Source organism: Anomalospiza imberbis, chromosome 3 (assembly GCF_031753505.1).
Source record: "Anomalospiza imberbis isolate Cuckoo-Finch-1a 21T00152 chromosome 3, ASM3175350v1, whole genome shotgun sequence".
Lineage (NCBI taxonomy): Eukaryota > Metazoa > Chordata > Aves > Passeriformes > Viduidae > Anomalospiza > Anomalospiza imberbis.
In genome coordinates, this window is record NC_089683.1 from 22,607,172 (window position 1) to 22,627,166 (window position 19,995).

At 34.2% G+C, this 19,995-nt stretch overlaps 1 protein-coding gene across 1 annotated transcript in view; it reads right to left on the minus strand.

Moving 5' to 3' along the window:
• The window catches only part of CSMD1 (CUB and Sushi multiple domains 1), a 1,092,711-nt gene that overhangs the window by 526,891 nt on the left and 545,825 nt on the right, over positions 1-19,995 (minus strand). Inside the window, exon 4 of the mRNA XM_068183622.1 lies at positions 10,947-11,141. Within this exon, the coding sequence (XP_068039723.1) occupies positions 10,947-11,141 (195 nt within the window). The remainder of the gene's footprint in view (positions 1-10,946; positions 11,142-19,995) is intronic.

The following is a 19,995-nucleotide window of genomic DNA, read 5'->3' on the forward strand; positions in this document are numbered from 1 at the left end:
TACTATCATTAGGTATTATTTGCATACTATAAGTGCATGTGGAGATTCAAAACACATATCTTGGCAAGGTACATAACACAAAGTACTTATAGTCTAATTAGGATACTAACTGAATAACTAATTAAGACAACAGAAAAGGGTAGGAGTAGAGCTGCTCTTCTCAATCATGATTGAAACCCTGTCAGTGAAAGTGTGTTTTAAAGAAATATTTGAAGAAAAAAAGGATTTGTGAATCAAAGGAAGAAGAATACTGGTCTTGACATGAGAAAAAGGAGACTATTAAAAGGGGGTAAATAGCCAATAAGTGACAGAAGTAAAAGGAAGAATTTCAAAAAAGGCAGAAACAGAATAATATCTTTAATGTTTAAGTAATGTATAGAGCATAAATTTGACTAAAAAGAAGAGAGAAAGCTGCTGAATGGCTCAATCTTTACATTTCTACATGCAAAAGTAAATTTTGATGTACACAAATGTGACATAACCTTGACTACCAAAGCCTTATTGATTTAATTTTTTGGCACACAAATTTTTCGGCACACAAATTTTTCAGAGGAGGTCATGTTTCTTCATTAAATTTCATATCTTAAATTCTAGACCCTGATATATATAATGTTTGTTCCTTTTTAAAATGAAGAAATAGAAACTAGAATAGACTTTCCTAAAAGATTTCTTTTTTGTTGTGAAATCAGGCCATTTCTGTGATTCCTTCCTCAATTTCTAGCTTTTTATACAGTGCATATTGAAAGGGCCATTGTACTGCTGAGGAATGAAAGGGGGAAAGGAAGTAAAAATTAAAGAACCACAATTAAAGCTGAGAATCCGAGTAAAATTTCCTGGTATATAATACATTCAAAGATTAAAATAATTTGAAATCTATGGAAAATCTATAATAAATCAGAAAGGAGAATTGAGCTTTGTTACTGAATGATATGTCAAATGCCTCTTTTTTCCAGTGTTTCTGTGTGTGAGTGTGTGTGTTTTGGGGGATTTTTGTTGCTGTTGCAGTTTTGCTTTTTTTGTTTCTTTGTGTTTTGTTTATTTTTTAAAATAACTTTCTAGCACTCCATTTCAGATCATCATCTAACCCAGAAAAGAAAAAATAAATTATTGTTTTACATCCTGTACCTGCACTTTTAAGTTTCAGTTTCTAAAACATAACAGTTCCACCTGTACTCTTGAAAGGTATCAGGCAGACTTTTCCCATGTAGACTAACCAGCAAGATAAGCAAAATCCTAAGTCAGCCATATCTCTTTGGTAGTAGTTGCTGCTGTTAAATTTTTGTATGACAGCATCCTCAATTATACCATCTCTCATTGTTTATACTGACTTTAAGTATCATGCTAGTGTTAAATAAAATACTCCTCACTGTTCCTGCTACAGAGCCCTTGAATAATCTTTGAGCTCTAAAGCTCAGAATTTTGCAGCTGAAATGTAGTTTATTATTACTGGCAACCACATGCAAAAATCTAAATTTATACACTGTGCATGACAGCTGAAGGAACTCAGACTACTACACTATCTGCCCAACGGGATACATAGCCTTTTAATCTATTCACAACACCATTCTGAAGAGGTTTGCAAGAAGTCAAGCTAACACAGAAAGAGAACATTGGTCATCTAGGTAAGACCACAGAAACCAGCCTGAACCAAAGAGTATTTTCGCTCTGACAGATATGGGTATTTCCTTTATCACAAGTGGCACACAGGCTAAGGCAACCAGACTATTGAATAGTAAAGCCTAATGCATTGCTTAAGTGAGTGCAGGCAGGCAGGATGTGGCCACGCTGCTCATAGGGTAGGACACAAACTGTCTGGCCTTACACAGGTGGTCCCAGAGTGAGTTGGCCTCCTTGGACTGATCATCATTTTTGGCCACAGCCTTCTCTATGTTATGCTTTTGAGAGAGTTACTGCTCAGGAATCTTAGCACATCACTGTGCTTGCAGTAATTTGATAGCAGATAGTGCCTGAGGCTTCATGAATTCAAACTCTATGTGATTTACAAATTACATTTTAAAACGTGCAAGTAATTAATTCCAAACACTTATGGTTATTTTCAAGTTGTAAGCAACTGCACAAAGTGCTGTTTGTATCAGCATAAATGACTACTTGAAGTATAAAGCTACAAACATTTGGATCTCTCAGTAGTCAGGAATTAAGTGCTCTGAATTTAGAGAATATGCATCTCATATAAAGTACACATGCAAAAACATATGGCTGGCACCACTTGAGAAAAAATATGTATACTGTATAGATGTGTAGCTTAGATAAAACAGATAAACATATCCATCAAGTTTATGCATGCAAAAAATGAGAAGTACCGCTATGGAAGTGAATGAAAAACCTTTCATTTTTCTTCAAGCTAGAAAGAGTAATTCCACCAAAAATAATAATCTGACAATTTTAGTAAGCTGTATTTTGCATAAATTAATCTTGCTACAGGTGAGATGCATGCCTTGATGAGCAGATAGCCAAGGATGAAGTAAGAACAAAACCAGTATCTTAGAAAATTTCCTTTGAATTGGTTTATATACCTTTTGAGGATTCAATCATTTTTTACAGGACTTTTCTCTTGTCACCACACAAATGCTTTCCAGAGTGCAGTGTTCTGTATTCTATGTGCTTTTTAAATATACCACATAATAAAGTGTTTAGGCAAATAACATTTATTGCATAATAAAAACAAAACAGAGCAAAACCCCTTAATACTAACCTAACCTTTCAAAATTTATTAAGAATCTTTTAAAATTAACTTAGAATTTGAATTTAAATATTTGAATTTTCTTTTCCACTTGAAGTTTATATTGAAAGATCTTCATGTGGAAAATCACATTACTCTTTGAACACAAGTGATAAAAACATAGAGCTGCTTTAAAGTACATAAAATTCATAGTAATAGTTTTTTCTTCTTAGGTCATTAGTAGTCATTCCCTTATCTATCACTAGCAATAGCATAGGTGCAATTAAAAACTTGCGTGATGCTTTATGAATCATCATCAAATAACATTGTCATTTTGAGTCACATTTTATAAGTCTTTATCAATTAAAGAAAACTGAAGCCTTAGAGGGTTCTAAATGAGCCATGGGCCTAAATTATTTAGCAAGCCTTATTAAAAGCTTCTCTGAAAAAGTTATTTCTTTGTTTAGGCTGGAGAGCACATCCATGTTGCGAGATCTGGGGGTTTGGGTTGACGGCAAGTTGGGCGTGCGTCAGCAGTGCCCAGGCAGCCAGGAGGGCCAGCCGTGCCCTGGGGAACGTCGGGCATCACCAGCTGGGCATGGGTGACTGTTCCACACTGCATAGCTCTGGAATGGCCCCACCTCAGGTACTGTGTGCAGTTCTGGGTGTCTCAATCTATGAAGGACATCAAACTATCAGAGTGTGCAGAGGAGGTCTTGAGGGCAAGACTTAGGAAGAGTGGCTGAGGTCCCTTGTCTTGTTCAGCCTGTAGAAGTCTGAGGGATGGCCTCATGACCCTCGGCAACTACTCCAGGCAGACAGCAGAGAGGGACATGTTGACCTTGGCCTGGTGACCAGGGAGAGGACACAAGGGAACAGAATGAAGCTGTGTCAGAGGAAGCTCAGACTGGACATTAGGAAAAGGCTTTTCACTGGGAGACTGGCCAGTCACTGGATCAGGCTCCCCAGGGAAAATGTCATGGCACAGGCCAGTTGGAGCTCAAGGAGCATTGCAATATTGCTCTTTCTTAGGCGTGTGGTTTAATTTTAGGCGTTCAGGGAGCTGGAGTCAAGGATCCGTACGGCTCCTTTCCAACTTTAGACATTCTATGATTCTAAAATTTATTCAGTTCTTCATTAAATGGCATTTTTCTGTAGTTTGTTTGTGAGAAAGTAGATAATTGTACTTAATTTAAAAAAAACTTCAGTATAGAGAACACATCTATGAAATAATAATGAATGACTACTTTCACAAACACATGCACTGTATATTTTCAAAAAGGTTAGTACGAGAAGTTTGGTAATAGCCTTTTTAAAATGGGACTTTAAAATTACCATTTTAAAATGTCTTACTGACAAAAACATAGAAACAAGCATATTACATAAATGAAAAGTTTAAAAGAAAATTTTAGTGTGTCATTGCCAACTGTCAAGCTGTTAAACCGCAGATTCAGAATGACCAAACACATCAAAAAGTGTTACAATAGTGTGGCATTATACATTCATCTGATAGCGCATTTATCTAATTTAACTCCAACAGGTAGACAGCTATTTAACCATCAAAATATACACCTCTACTTATCTTCTTTACTATTTTAGGTTTTTACAGACTTTATTTTGAATAGGTGAAACCCAACACCTCTGTTTCTTTTCTGTGTTATAAAAAATAGAAACTTGCTAGAAGTTGCTTGGGGTTTTTTCTATCATCACTTGAATCCAGATGTACTGCATCGCAGTTAAGTGCTCTAATCAGTTTGCCTCCCTTTCTCAATTTCTTCTCTTGCTGTTGATCAACTTCACATAAATTAAATACTCATTAGACCATGCATCTAAGATTAATTTTATTTCTATCTACATGACTGTCAAAGGGCACTTCAAAATAATTTGGATTGCTCTCTAAGTAGAATTTTTTTTGGGGGGGGGTTGGTTAAAATTTCAGAAATTACTGTGGTTTAGCAAAACAGAATCTATTTTACATATTTTAAATTATCATATTTCTCACATGAAGCTAATAGTATGCACAAAATAGAAACACAAAAACTCTTGCAGTTTGTTTAGGGATCTGTGGGCAACTATTTCAGCTGCAGCATTACTTCGAACATTTTAGCTTTGAGATTCCAGTGAGTTTGATCTAAGTAGACCTCAGTGGGGTCATTCTACAGTTATGGGCCCTGAGAATACTGGACTCAGATGGGTAATCTCGCACTAGTTTTTTTTATTTTTTAAAAATTTTGCTTTATTTAGTAATTGTTAATTATTTATTCTATTACATCAGTTTGTTATATTATAAAGACCTATTTCTTCTCCATCCACTCTGGATAACTGATCTATTAGTCAAAAAATTACGTACTTCAAATAATACAGAAATAGTGATGGTCTAATTATATACTACCCTGACAGAAAAGTTATTTTCTGAATTGATAATTTGTACTTGAGCAAACTTAAAATCAAAATCCCAACTCTAACACATTTTTTAATGCAAAAACATGGTTAAAAGAGAAGACAGTTAATTAAGAAGTTAAAAAATTAATCAGCAGTAATCTCATACTCTCTCTCCCCAAAAAAAAGATCAGTCTTCAGATGTCTTGTAAATATTATCTTCTTTATCAGTTAAGTATCCTAAACTGTTTTCCAGTGATTATCCTTCACTTGAGAATATGTTTTTGAAGCTGATAATGATCCCTTAAAGTAACAGTCTACAACAAATGAACAGTAAAGTCCTAATTTTAAAGCAAAAAGAGAAAAGGCTGAATTCTTTGAGACCAAATTAATGATTGTTGAAAAATTCACTTTTTTTTTTTTTAATTATTAGTAAATTTAATCCAGCTATTCTCAGAAGTCTACGGGCATTTATCAAATCCAAATTTTTATGACTGCCTCTGAGGTTTGATTTTCATTTTAATAAATGAATCTTTCTCTCAACTTTGTTCATATTGCTTATGGTCAGGCTGAAGTTTTGTTTTCCATTCTTTGACTTTACTGTGTCATTCTGGCTACCTCTGCTAGTTTTCATTGTGCTGGTCATCTCAGTTTTTCACTTGTTCCCAGCTTCCAGGCCCCTTATTTCACAGATCAAGCTTTGACCTGGCATCTTTTCTTTTTTTATCAGGTCACTCCATACCTACGGACACATGCTAGAACCAGAACATCTAAATACACATATATGTGTGTGGAAATATATATCTATACCAACACACAGACACACATACAGATATATAAAACTACTTGTATCTGTGTCCTTAAATCTCTACGTGTGATCTACTGGTCCTGTACTACCATGTAAGAAATGACACGTTATTTGCTTTCCTATTTGCTTTTCCTGAAACACTCTCTGATTTCTTATTTGACTAGTTACAATGAGGGCTTTTTCTAAATTTCATCTCAATGTAAATACTGCACTGAATCAGATTATTCTGGAAGTGAACAAAATTTCTCAGATAGGAATCTACTATGTCACTCTAAAAATTAGAGACTATAGGGTGAATATAAAGAAAATATCCTCATTTTATCATGTAATGCAAAATCAATAAGCAAAATTATTGGAAAATGTTATTTTTATTTTCCTTTTTAATTTTTTAAAATTGTAAACATGGATAAATATGGGGTATTTTCCCCTCCTTAAACTTATAAAACAGTCTTTGTCTAAACATCAGAGGCTGAGAAGAAATTATAACAGAATTGCTTGCTGCCTCAGAAGGTATGGACAACAAGAAAATCATAAATTTCTCTTTGCTATTTTTTTCAAAAACATCAGCTCTACATCTCTCTATTCAGTTCATTTTACTCTAAGTGGATCACAGACTCTTTTTCCTTTCATCCTTTATCAAGGAATACCTTTTTTGATTTTACATATATATAAATATATATATGTTTGTGTATGTAAAAATATATATTTTAACCACAATATTTCTCTAACAGTAGTTCTTAAATCTGAAACCTGATAATTTTTACTTGTTCCTTTTGGACTTTTCTGAAATAGGATCTTTTTTACTTTATTGTCTTCTTTATTTTCCCTCCAATAGATGGATGTGTTTTAATGATAATATATTACATGTTCTTTCCTTCACAGCTATTTTTATTGTGAGAAAAAGCTTACCATTGTAATATCACTAATCCAATTTGTATTCCTAATGTTAGCTTCATAAAAATCTTGACTCACGCAACTATAATCAACTAGGGATTCTCAAAATTACTGAGAATTGAGAACCTAATTATACAAAGTTCATTTAGAAGTAGTCACATATCATAAATCAGCTATTAGTAGAACTACTGAAGAGAATGAAATTAACTTTCAAAATGTTTCAGATTGTACTGCACAGTATTTCAACTGCAAGAAAAAGAAGGTAAATGTTTTGGGTGACACTATTATGGTAGCTGAGATTAAGATAACAAATAAATTTTTAATTCTCAGGAAAAAAACCCCACATATTAACAGAATATAGGTTGGCCATTGATTCTCTCTGAATATTTTTTAAGTATACAAAAGTAAAATTTTTAAGTGTATTTGTATATACCTATACAATTTTTTTTTCAGAAACTCATGGTAAACTTCCCAGCTTTCTTATAATAGTTAGAAAACCCATAGTTGCTCCTATTTACCTCATGAAAAAACAGGACTGGGTTTTAATAATTGCCTCGTCTTTCAGGATTCATGTTTGAACTTTTCTCTGGGGGTTGTTTCCTATTTCGGGGATCCAAGGTTTTTATTGAAAGGAAAAGAAAAAAAAAAAGCAAATGTCTTAACAGTGAAATTCTCTAAACTTTCTAAAAATAGCATTGACTCAATTGATTTCTATTCAGAGTTATTCAAAGTTATCAATGAGCCTTCAGCACAGTCCAGCTCCACCACTCTCACTATGGCTATACTTTAAAAGGAGATTTTCTGAAACTGAGCAGCAGCCAGAGAAACAAAATGGCAAAGACAAGAGTCAATGCTGTCTACATCTTCCAGGAGACTTAGTAATGCATCAGGAATTCTTCTAGCAAAACCAGCAGTTATATAGTTAGACAATGTATAAATTATGGGACACCAGCTTCTTAATGTTTCTGGAATTATTATGCAACAAAACTGCAGAAAGTAGTATTTTTTCAGTATCAGCAAAACTAGGGAAACATACCACAGAGAACAAGGCTGTTACAATTTTTTAGTAAGCTTCAGAGCTTTATTAACTCTGTTATGTTATCTTGAATGTGTACCATGAAATTAGTTTATGATGACAAGAAAGAAGAATACCATCTGGAAACAGAACTGTAACAAAAGATGCTTTCATGGAAAAGATCAAGGTTCTTAGAGAAAAAATAGGGGAACATGTCTTGCTTGAAGTCATAGTGAATGGAAAGGGCTACCTCATGGCATATGCTCCAGACTGATAAAATGAAATAAAATAAGAAGTGTCTAAAATATCTCATCAAACCCACATTCCACATGAATTCTAAAATTTTACTGAGGCAATGGCTTAACTCACATAAGTCATTAACTGTTAAATAACTTCTCTGTTATGATCCTCATTTCTTCTCAGAATGTGCACAGAATTCTTTGGATTTCATGTAAGGTCTGCAAGAGGTTTAGGACCACATCTGATTTTTTATTAGAAGGTTAAATTCACAGAGTTACAAATTATGGACACAATTTCAATCTTGTGAAAGATATTTGTATGCAGGCAAACAGTGCCAAAACAGACAGTATCTGCAGAAATGTAAGACATATTTGGTAGACATTGATGATACCGCAAACTTATGTATATTTTTCTGACACCTGTTAGTTACCTCTTATTAAAAGAACAAACACAGCCAAACCCAGTTGTCTAAGATCAGACACTAAATGGTTAGAAAATTTTTGTTTCTTTCTGTTTGGAAGCACTAGTAAAAGAAATCTCCATTGAGAACTGATTGAAATCAAACACAAAAACAGACCTGGCCAAAATATTTTTTTTTGTTTGTTTGTTTTTTGGTTTTTTTTTTTGATTATTAATCCTTGCATTTATTTTGGAGAGCAGAAAAGTATAAAATATTTCCTTTCTGTGAGGAATTTGGATATAGGAGTCCTCAGTCATAAGTAACCATTACTGAATAAAACAACTGCCCTTTGCTGCTCATCCACATGGGTACCTGCCAAGGGACTGGTGGGAGTAGCAGTAAAGGGTGTCCACAGGGCATGAGAACAGGCTGAAGAGCACAGGAGATCAGAGAGGTTCTCCTTAATACAAGGGCAAAAGTTCAGGTAGGAGTATCAGATTCCAGCAGAACAGCACTTTACTAAGGAGCTGGTGCTGGGCAGCAGGGCTTTGACCTCTTTGACCACAGGGTCTGCTTCAAGGAATGAGGATGGGGGTGAGACATAGGACCTGCCTGGCAGAACAGGGCAAGAGTTCTACTGACCTAGTGAAGAGAGCTCATGGACAAACACCAAAACCTAAAAGCAAATGGGAGAACAGGCCCAGGGGAGAAGACATGAGGACAAGGTAACGAATATTTCTCTCCCTCCCTCTCACAAAACAACATGAAGCCATTTGAAGTGTCTGTATGCAAAAATGTGCTCCATGGGATGCACACTGGACAAACTGAAAGTGCATATACAGTCGCAGAACTGTTGTGGGACAGTTCACCTGAATGGAGGGCTCCAATGGATAGACACAGACTCTTAGGAAATGCAGGAAAGAAAGGAGAGGCTGCACACACACAAAGTAGGATCTTGAATTAATGAGCTCTCTCTGCTGCACTATAGGCAATATGCTCTTGAGCTCCTGTGGGCTAGAATGAGAAGGGAAAGTCAAGAGAGGTCACTATTATGAATATCTGCTACACGCCATCTGGTTAAGTGATCAAAATTGTTCAAGTACTAGATGTTTCCCAGACACAAGGTCTGGTTATCATCAGAGACTGCAATCATCCCAGCATCTCTGGATGGCAGCATAGCAGAGGGTAAGCAATGCCCTTTAGCCAGATACCTGATATCACTACTAGATATCTGATATCACATTTTTTTAAATGTAGATACTGGACAGGCCAGCCTGATGTATGAGCAAAAAGCATTCAGATAAGTCATATTTAACAGCAGCTGTGGTTACAATAACCATTAGCTGAATATCTTGAGGGAAGTGAAAAAGGCAATTTATAGAATCAACACCTTGGACTTCAGCAGAGCAGATTTCAACAGGATATCATGGGCTGATGTCTTAAAGGGCAGGATTGCCATTCAGACAGACTTTTATGGCAGGATTTAACAAGCTGGAAGAATAATGGAAATCTCATGAAATTCCAAAATAGAAATGCAAAGTCCTATACCTGGACCAGGATCATTCCATGCAAAAATTAGTTGCTAGGTCGCAGCTCTGACAAAAGGACTCAAAGTCCTCGTGAAACACACGCTGAGTGTATGGTGCACCTCTGCAGTATTGAAAGCTTACCTTGTATTGGGTGCATGAGCAAGAGCACAGCCAGCAGCTAAAGAGAGAGAGCTCATCTGGATGACACTTAGAAGGCTCATCTGGAATGCTTTGTCCAGCCTAGGGTCCTTCAGGACAAAAGAGACACTGACATTGACAGACTAGAAGAAGCCCAGAGAATGGCCAGTATAACTCCTAGATGCTAAAGAACATGTTGTATGAGACAAGAGGACGAAGGAAAAGGATTATTCAGACTGGAAAAGTGGAGGGTATGTGAAAATCTAACAGCACTGTTTAGTTTAGGAAAGAGGTAGAATGGAAACAGAATCTTTTCACAGACCCACAAAGGAGAAAAAGAAGTAGATGTAATCTGTAAAATTCTAATTTAAATTGGATGTGAGAATGAGGGCAGCTGGGAACCATAACAGGTTTCCAGAGAGACTTTAGAATCTGCATCCATGGAGAGATTAAATTTTCAACTAGGCAAAGCCTTGAGCAATCTGACACAACTTTGAAGTTATCCATGCTCTGAGCAGGAGTAGGTCTCAAAGCAACTGGACCACCCTTCAAAGTGACTGGATCACCATTCAAAATTTACAACACTGAAGCTTTTTTCCTGGCCAGGTCTTGTCATGAAATTGATATAGCTATGCCCCACATAAACAGAAAGAAAAAAAGATGAGTAGATAATATCTATCTCTGAATGCTAACTATGGAGTGGTGTTTCTTGAGTGACAATGCTTGAGTTATTACAGTTTTAAATGGTGTTAATTTTTAGACAGTACATTAGTCTACTTTAATTTAGGGGGAAAAAAAACACCTCAAAATAAATTTAATCTGCTGTTTGCATTTAAAAGATACTTCGTGTCTTTATGTTTTACCTCTGCAAAAAGGAACAGGAAAATCCCACGATGCACCATTCCCAGGACTCACAATACATGTCAACATGGCATGGCCTTCTAGGATGTAACCAGAGATACAGCTATATCGGATTTTATCTCCAATGTTGAATCTGGTTCCATGAAGTACTCCTTTAGGTATTTCTCCTGGGTTGCCACATGTATGACTAGGTAATACTGCCAAAAGAAAGAATGAAATACACTACAGTTAAAATTTGCAGAATGAAATAATCATACTTGTCCAAAAATCATATTTAACTATTTGGCTTTTTTTGGTGGGTTTTTTTTTTTTTTTTTTTTTTTTTTTTTTTTTTTTTTTTTTTTTTTAACATGTTTCCTTATATAAACAAGGTGAAATTAGGTTATGGAATCTGTTTGTGCAAAATATTTCGGCTTTTAATAGATGTCATCATTTTCAAAGCTAATTTCAAACTCAGTTCTTGGTTTAACACTCCTTCAATGAAGTTCTTTATAGAGCCATTTTCTAGCAAAGCATCCTACATGTCTTGCTGCTTTTCTTTGAATGGAGTGACAGAACTTTTAATATAATTCTACCTTGCAAAGATATTCATACAACATAATTTTAGGTGCAGGTAGTAGAAAGCCCTTTATGTACAATTTTCATTTAGGTGGTGAAATAGCAGTTTAAAAGAATCCAATGATTAATTGCTCTCTGATAGTAAATGAAAGCCTCAAGTATATAAAAAAGTTTGATTTTCTTCTTATTTTCATATTAGTTCAAATTCTATAAAATAAATTAAGTCAATATTTGTTAAAAGAATCAGAAAATATCAAGGGAACTAAGCAGTGGCATTGGGAAAATATGAATGGACACATTTTTTTTATTGCGGAAACTTACTACCATTTCTAATTATTAGTTATTTGAAAGACATTGTCTGAACAAGTTACCATCTTAAAGATTATACTTCTCCACCTACAAAAAACCAAAAATGTGTGTAGGGAGAAAGAAAATTCAATTGGTTTTGTTCTCAAATGTCTTTGAAAGTTTTTAATGGCACAGCGTTCCTTTCACTGAAGTAGTACAAATTAAAATTCTTTAATTTCTCTTAGAGGAGAACAAATAAGTGCAGAGAACTAAAATGCATCATGAAAAGAGCACAGAAGAGAAACATGTGCATCAAAGAAATATTCTCTGAAAAGCTCACATATAATTCAGGTATCATTGCAGAAGCCACATTTGTTCAATGAAAAAATTCTTTCACCCCATACTTCCTCTTTTTCCTTAGTCTACCCATCTGCAGAGTAAATATAACCATGCCAACCTCTAACCTGTATGTTGAGAGGATTAATTACTCAATATAAGCATATCCTCAGAATGTTTTAAAGTGTTATATCAATATTAATTACGCTTCATTATACCATGTAAGTTCAATTAGTGAATGCACGCCCTTAATTCATTATTCAGTTAGTTACAGTAGAATTTAAATGATAGTAATTACACTTAATTTACAAACCAAGTTATATAAAAAATTTTGAAAAAGTCAAGAAATATAAAGATAAAAAAAAATTAAAAGACAGATCATTTTCACTTACAACATGATTTTATTATAAAAATACCAAAATATTCTATAAATATTAGCAAGGAAACAAAAATCGCCTAAGAATCTAATGAATGATGAGTTAGAAATATGTTCTACATGTTGCAGATCAAAGATTTAAGATTTCTTGAACTAAGGAAACTACTTAAGGTTGTTTGTAAATAGTTATCAAAGGTAGAAGCAAATATTATGATACCTGGCTTACTTTGCACTGTATCAGCAAATTTAACAGAATAGATTATTTCTTTGGATGTGCTCACTCACATTATTAAAAAAGTCACTGCTTGATTCACATATATTAGAAAGATTACATATTAAATAAAGTGCTTACATATGAAATAAAGAGATAAGAATAATTGGAATAAATCTGATTTGTATTCCAAATAGCTGAGAATGATTATCTATTACAAGCTACAGCATATATTGCTATATGTTATTAAATATTATTAGCCCTACAGAAAATGCTACCTCTCTCATTTCAAATTTTCCCCTTTTTGCTGCCTTAGTCATGATAGGATAACACAGGCATTTGTTCAGTACAAGTCAAAAAATAAAAATTTGTTGCCTCCTTTGAACTAGTAGAATACTTGGATTTGAGATAAAAATTTCTTTATGTGATTTTCTAATCAATACATTTTTACAAAGAGCTTTAAATTGAAGTAGTTTCATGAAAAGATCTGATGCATGCAGCAAAAAAATGTATAAAATCCAAAAGCCTGCTTTTCTTTTTATGAGAAGGTGTTCTATCAGAAAAATAAAAATATCATTATTCAAAGCTAATATGAATTCTGATAAACTGCATTCCCAAGGAAACACCTCACAGAAAATCTACATCTGCCATATAAATAATAACTGTCACTGGCTAACTGTTGAAACTGTGCTGCAGCAAGTCACTCTTGTATTGCTGTAAAGTCTCCTAGGATACGTTTACCTGCATCTTCTTACCACTACCTCTGTCAAGAACTTCAGAGAAAATGATACATGGCATCCTGAAATTGGCATGCACTTTACCACAACCTCCTAAAACCCAGCAAAAAATGAGTGATCTGAGAATGACAGCCATACTCAATAATTCATGTAATAGCTCACAGGACCTCACCAGTTTTCCAGATCAAGCATTGAACTACATTATTTATGTGCTTTTCTAAAACTTTGACTTAAGTATATTGAGATAGACACAGTTTCATCTGCACAGGCTTTACTGTTTCTAGTCTAGACCTAAGATGAATTAGCCTTTGATGGTTCCTAGCATTGAACAAAATAGTTTAATCTTTGGATTATGAGGATTCTAGCCACCCAAAGCTATCATATGCATCCATCAAGCTTTAAATTAATTGCCAACTTTTCAGAAAAAGAACATATTTTTCTGTAGAGTTACTGAGGTCTACTGTCAATAAGATTGCAGTCACAGGCTCTTGATTCATTAAATAATTTGATGTTTTCTGTGTATTGAGAACTATTATAAACTATACTACACTGAAGCACTTAAGATAATGAATTTTTTTAATATAAAACTAATGTTAGAGTGCTCTCACCATGCTTCCTATCCTTTTTTTTTTTTTCACCCAAGTCCTTTCCATGTTTGGAATAAAAAAGCAATTACAGTGTTTGAAGAAGAATCTGTGTAGTCTTAGTATTTAGTCTTAGCAAAATTATGCACAGTGGGATAGCCAAGGATGTCTTTCTTCAATTTCCTCCTCAAGCAGAGTGTCTATCTTCACCATTCTGATGGGCATAAAAACCTGTATAGACTTCACTTCCTAGCACAGATCAATCTGTAGCACTGCTTATTAATTAAGATTTAATAATGAAATTAAGCTAAGACATAGGCCTTCCTCGTACATTGCCTCTATCTTCCTGGACAGGAGGAAATTTTAACAAATGCACATAATCAAAATCCATAATGCAAATAATTAATGATCTAAAATGCCAAAGGTTTAACTTCGTATTCAAACTAAATGTGCATGCAACATTTTTTTTTCAGAAAAGCATTAAAACCATTACAATCTATATTCTAAAATGTAATGCTAGTATTTATAATGAGACAGAAGCAAAAGGCTACAACATAACAGGACTGTAGGAAATAGTAGAAAAATGACAGCTTGGTGATATATGAATTTTCAATTAAAGGTTAATAAATAAATTCATATTTAACAAATTACTTATTCTTAAATGGTGTGTATAAGATTATTTATTTATATAGCCTCTTCAAGACTCTTTGTAAGGCTAAAATCTATATTTTATTTGCAACACGCCACTTGAAAGAATATTGACAGCACCTTAAACATAGTAATCCTTTGCTTTCACTTATGAAGTGTTTCCTTCATTTTTTTTTATATTAGACTTAATCATCTACCGCTTTCTGATTTATCATAACAGAGAAACTACCTAAATTTAAACAGTGGTTGATAATGAAAAAAAAAAAAAAAAACACCAAAATATAAATGATATCTGTCAGTGGAATGAATAAAATTTTGAAGGACTATTTCACCTGAGTTTTCTTACTATGGTCTCTACACTAGAATGCAAGAATCTTTAAATAGCAGTAAGAAATGCCTAAAGTTTTTCATGTGTTCACTTCAAGCAGTGCCACTGCCACTGCCACTTCACAGCATCGTGATACTGGCAATGTAATGTCCTGATTTGGTAAGATCTTTTTTTTTCTATTTTGGTTTAAGAAGTTGAGTTTAAAAAATCCTGAAGGATTTGAGGTCTCTGGCAGTTTAACCCCTGTTAATTGTTACATGAGAAAGACATCTGGATTTGAAACCAGTTATAAAACTATGAAAATTAACTTCTCAACCTTTGCTGAAGTTAGTATTAATCTGACAGTAATTTTCAGGAGAAATAACAGATTTCTTTTTTCTTTCAGATGTCCCAATCATCAACTAGATTGCAAAGATCGCCTAGAGGCCTTAGCAGCAAAAAGCTCAAACTGCTCGTGTCAGTTAAAATCATGTCAGTTTCACCCTTCCGTGAACCACTTGCTCAGCTTATATAGGCCACACACAGTAGCTGGAACTTGACAGCAGCAATTCAGAAAGCAGCTTAATGACAATTAGGAAAAATAGGAAGGGGAAATAAGAAAGAAAAGGAACTAAGTAAATGTTTTTCCTCCTTTAATTTCAATACCTTTACATGACTTTCCAAGGTTATATTATATTTGTTATTTTTCCTGTTGTTACTGAAACAGCTGGAAAAGTTTTCCATGCTACACTTAGGTTTTGCCAAATGTAAACTTGCTGACTTTTTGCTGTTCCATAGTATCTCTACTAAGTCCTCTGAGTATTTTCTAACATTACCTTAAATTGGTGGCCACAGGCAAAACCACACACAAAGGAAAAAGCATAAGTTAGGAGGAAGTGAGATAGTGCTTTGATACCAATGTCTGCTTTGGAATGACAACACTAGGAGGGACTTCAGAAGCTCTGGAGAAAATCAGGGTTTCAGAAAATTTCAGGGCATATGTCAAGATATTCAATAGGTGTGAGGCACAGCCCATGATACCCTGTCCACATGGCTACGGTAAGAGTTGCATTTTACCATTTCATGCATAAATAGAAGACATACATTCAACTATATTTGCAGCTACAGAAGAAGAAAACAGCTTTTGAGGAAGGTAATTACTGTAGTCATAAAACCAGAACACAATAAGCTCACAAATAGGAGATAAAAAAGCTAAATTTTCTTGCAAGAATGGCATTGAAACTGAAGTCTCTACTTAGAAAACTGAGTATCTTTTCCAAGTTCTAACTTTCAGTTCAACACTAGACTGGAAGAGCTAATGTGGTGGCCCTAATTGTCAATCATGCACAGAATTTTCACCTTTATTCACTCCAAAAGGAAATGATCGAATTTTTCTCAGCTCCAGAGTTACAAATAATCATGATCAGAATCTACTACTAGAAGGGTAGTACCAAATTGTTTGTCATTTGCACATGTGCAAATACACATACCCACAGAGATACAACTAACCTGTGAAAGCTTTAGTCAAGTTACCTAACATCAAATTTACATCCTTCTTAAAAATAATTTCATCAAAAATTATTGGATTTCACTACATTTACTATCGGGGGAGGAAGAGTTCATTCATAAAACCAAAAATATACGAAGTGCAAGTTCATGGAATATCTGATAATTAAGCTATATTTATGCTACAAGGTGTCAAATGCAATGTTCAAGGGTCTACGTGGCACATATATGTATCTATTGCAGTGTTCAACGTGGTCCTCTATTTATCTGCTGGCAACCTTTTTATTCAGACTCTGTTGGGCCTAATTGCAATTTTTTTCTTAAAAAACAAACAAAACAAAAACCCACTCAGATTTATTGGCTGACAGAAATAAAGCTGTTATGTTTGTTTTTGTTATGTTTTTGTTATTTTTATACAGTCCCAAGATCAGAAGAAATTTCTTTCCTGTCACATGCTAATTTCTATATTTGTGCACACATGAACCATTGCAATATTTGCTAGATAAAATGCTTAAACTGTATCACTTTTGAAAGATACAGCTTTCTTGTTTTACAAGAATTTACCCAACTGTGTCTATCCATCTCTAAGGATGTGCAAAATTGCACTGGATTGAAAGCTATGAAAATCATTTAGGAGTATACAGCACCTTTAAAACTTTACTACATCTTTTGCATTAAGATTGATATTTTAATTTTCTTTTGCAGGTAATAACCAAAGATTGATGGATTTTATTTTTAGTGTGTTCACTTTTATTATGTAATAAATGTCTTGCTGTTGGTTATAAGATCATAAAAGACAATATACAAACAATGCCAGAAAACTGTCAAGTGCAAAGGCAGTCTGAAGTTAGAGCTAACACTTTCTATTTCCTCATACTTATTTTGCCTCAGATGTACTGCACACTTTCCTAGGTGAACTGAGATCAGCAAGCAATATTATGAATTTTTAGATCTCTCTTGAAAGAGGAGAACAAGTGGAGCATGACAGTCCAGAACAAGGCTATAAAAAGTATTTGAGGCTGTGCAAAATTTATAAACAGAAATTTTGCTAGCAATCAGAAATCAAAAGTAATTAGTAATTTTCTTAAAAATATCAAAATAATGCCCTTCCAGCTCCTCTAAAATGTTCAGTGCATTCTATGGTCTGTCTTCCAGTTTGTCAGTACAATCGTCAGAAGTATGCGCAGTATCTGCCCTTTGCATTCCAAGAAAGACCTTCTAGCAAAGAAGGTCTCAACTATCCTTCCACATCATTAAATTTGCAAACTGTCAACAACAAAAATGTAATTGGAAGACAACCTCTAGTTGATCACCTCATATATTATAACAAATGAATCCTATAAAATACCTATTTTTAACCTGACCACTTTTGAGATCCCATTAGACAAAAGACCTACATTCATAAAAAATGAATCTGTCCTTGAAAGACCTGGGGACATGACGGTAAAAACAACTATATCTGTGTTAAAAGAGGTACTTATCAAGCAAAAGGATAAGTACAAGAAACTGCTATGACCTTATGTGGACCTGCATACAAATCTGATTACCCATGTTCAAATTAGAGCAATTGAACATAAAGCAAATGCAGAGCAGGACTCCTTAAGTGGTCAAGAGCTGGAGAGCTTTTAAGAGGATACTGGAAGGCTTTTACACCCACAATCTGAGAAATTAAGATTAAAATGCAGTAACTGTAAAGACACTGGAAGGCAAACACCAGGTCATAAGAAATATTGTACCAGCTGAAGGCAAGGCTAGGAAAAAAGAAGAACAAAACACATTTACAAGGAGGTTGAAAATGAGATGCATTCTTAGTGGAAAAATAAACTATTGGGTAGTTTCCATGGAGAGAGGAGAATGGCGGTAGTGTAACTAGTTTGAAGCTCTCCTAAATTTATAAAATAATTTTAAATAACCTTTACTCCCTGTATATTAAGGAGTTATCAATAAATAAAGAAGCTTCTTATTTTGGCTGACATAACTGGAGACAACAGGTCTAAGGGCCACTTGCAGATGTCTTATCCTATCAGCCTGCCAAGACTCAGGTGTTTGGGTCTGACAACTGAGATGCTTAAAATTGAATTTGACAGAGAATAAGGAAGCTAATTGACTTCTCAGTCTACATGTAAAGGCACACTTATTTAAAGATGGAAGACAGGAACATACCAAGATTATCTTGGTATACTAACATGAAGAAAGAAAATATATTGTACAATAAAGGTTTTTTATATTCTTGTTACTATTAAAATGCAGTAGAGTTAAAAAAAGTATATATATCTTATGCAAGTATACATAAATCTTACACATCTAGCAATCTGAAGACTATTTTTTCCTATTATTTTTTTTCCTGGAATCTCTTGACATATGAATCTGTTCAACTTAGGTTGAGAATTATGGTACAAAGACAAAAGAAAAATATCACACTTACTGAGGGCAAGACAAGATACATACTACAACTGTACAGATGAATTGTGAATAAAAAACTGTTGGAAAGAGATTTCACAAGCACATATTCTCTCTATTTCTCCCAACACTCTCTGCAATGATTGTTGCTACTAAATAAATTTGGGCTTTGAATTATTAAGATTAGCCATATAAGTAAAGGAGAGTCATTTTAAGACAGTAAGACATGATCTTACCCTTCTTTAAGTTTTAAAGTTACAATAACATTGTATACAAATCTCATAGATACACTCCAGATGATGCTTGTTAAACATAAACAAAATTCTTAATGTTTCAGCAAAATACATTGAAGAAGAAAAAAAAATCATTAATTCTGAACAGATAAAGCTTAATGCAAAGTATCTAATCTGCTGTATTATTTGATAATTACAAACTGCAGGACTTGTATGTACCACATATCTGTTCTCAAGCCTAATTGCCTAGAGGCCAGGGAAAACCTCATAGGGCTGAGAGACAAAAAAAAGAAGCAATGGCAGATTAAATTTGAAAAATATCAGCTTCAGTAAGAGATACACTACTGATGATTTAATAGAGGCTTATCATCAGATAATATCAGCTTGCCATCATGTCGGCAGACCCTTATTACTAATTAAAGTAAGGCAATAATCTTTCAAAATCCATTTTTTCTCTCTTTCTCTTTTTATTTACTTTTGTCCTTCTTTTTTTCTTTCACCTTGATTTGCTGTTTATTCAGATTACAAAAAAACCCACATTACAAAAGTTCCCTGCTCTGGTGCAGGCACTTCCTCACTTCTGCCACTGTGGTGGCTTTTAGCAAAGCTGGACTGTGGACTCTCCCAAGCTTTCCAGAACTATTCTCCTGTGCTTAACACTTTCATAAGTGGCACTCTATTGCCCTCAGAGACTTGAAACTTTATCTTGCTAACAGACAATCATGAGGCTAATTCTTAACAAGAATTCAATATGTCATACAAGCCTCTTGTTTGTGCCCGTAAATGAAAATGAAAGGAATTTGGACCTGTAGTTAAGTCCTGAAAATGTAGCACAGCAAATGTCATAGCTACTAACTTTTTCTTCAC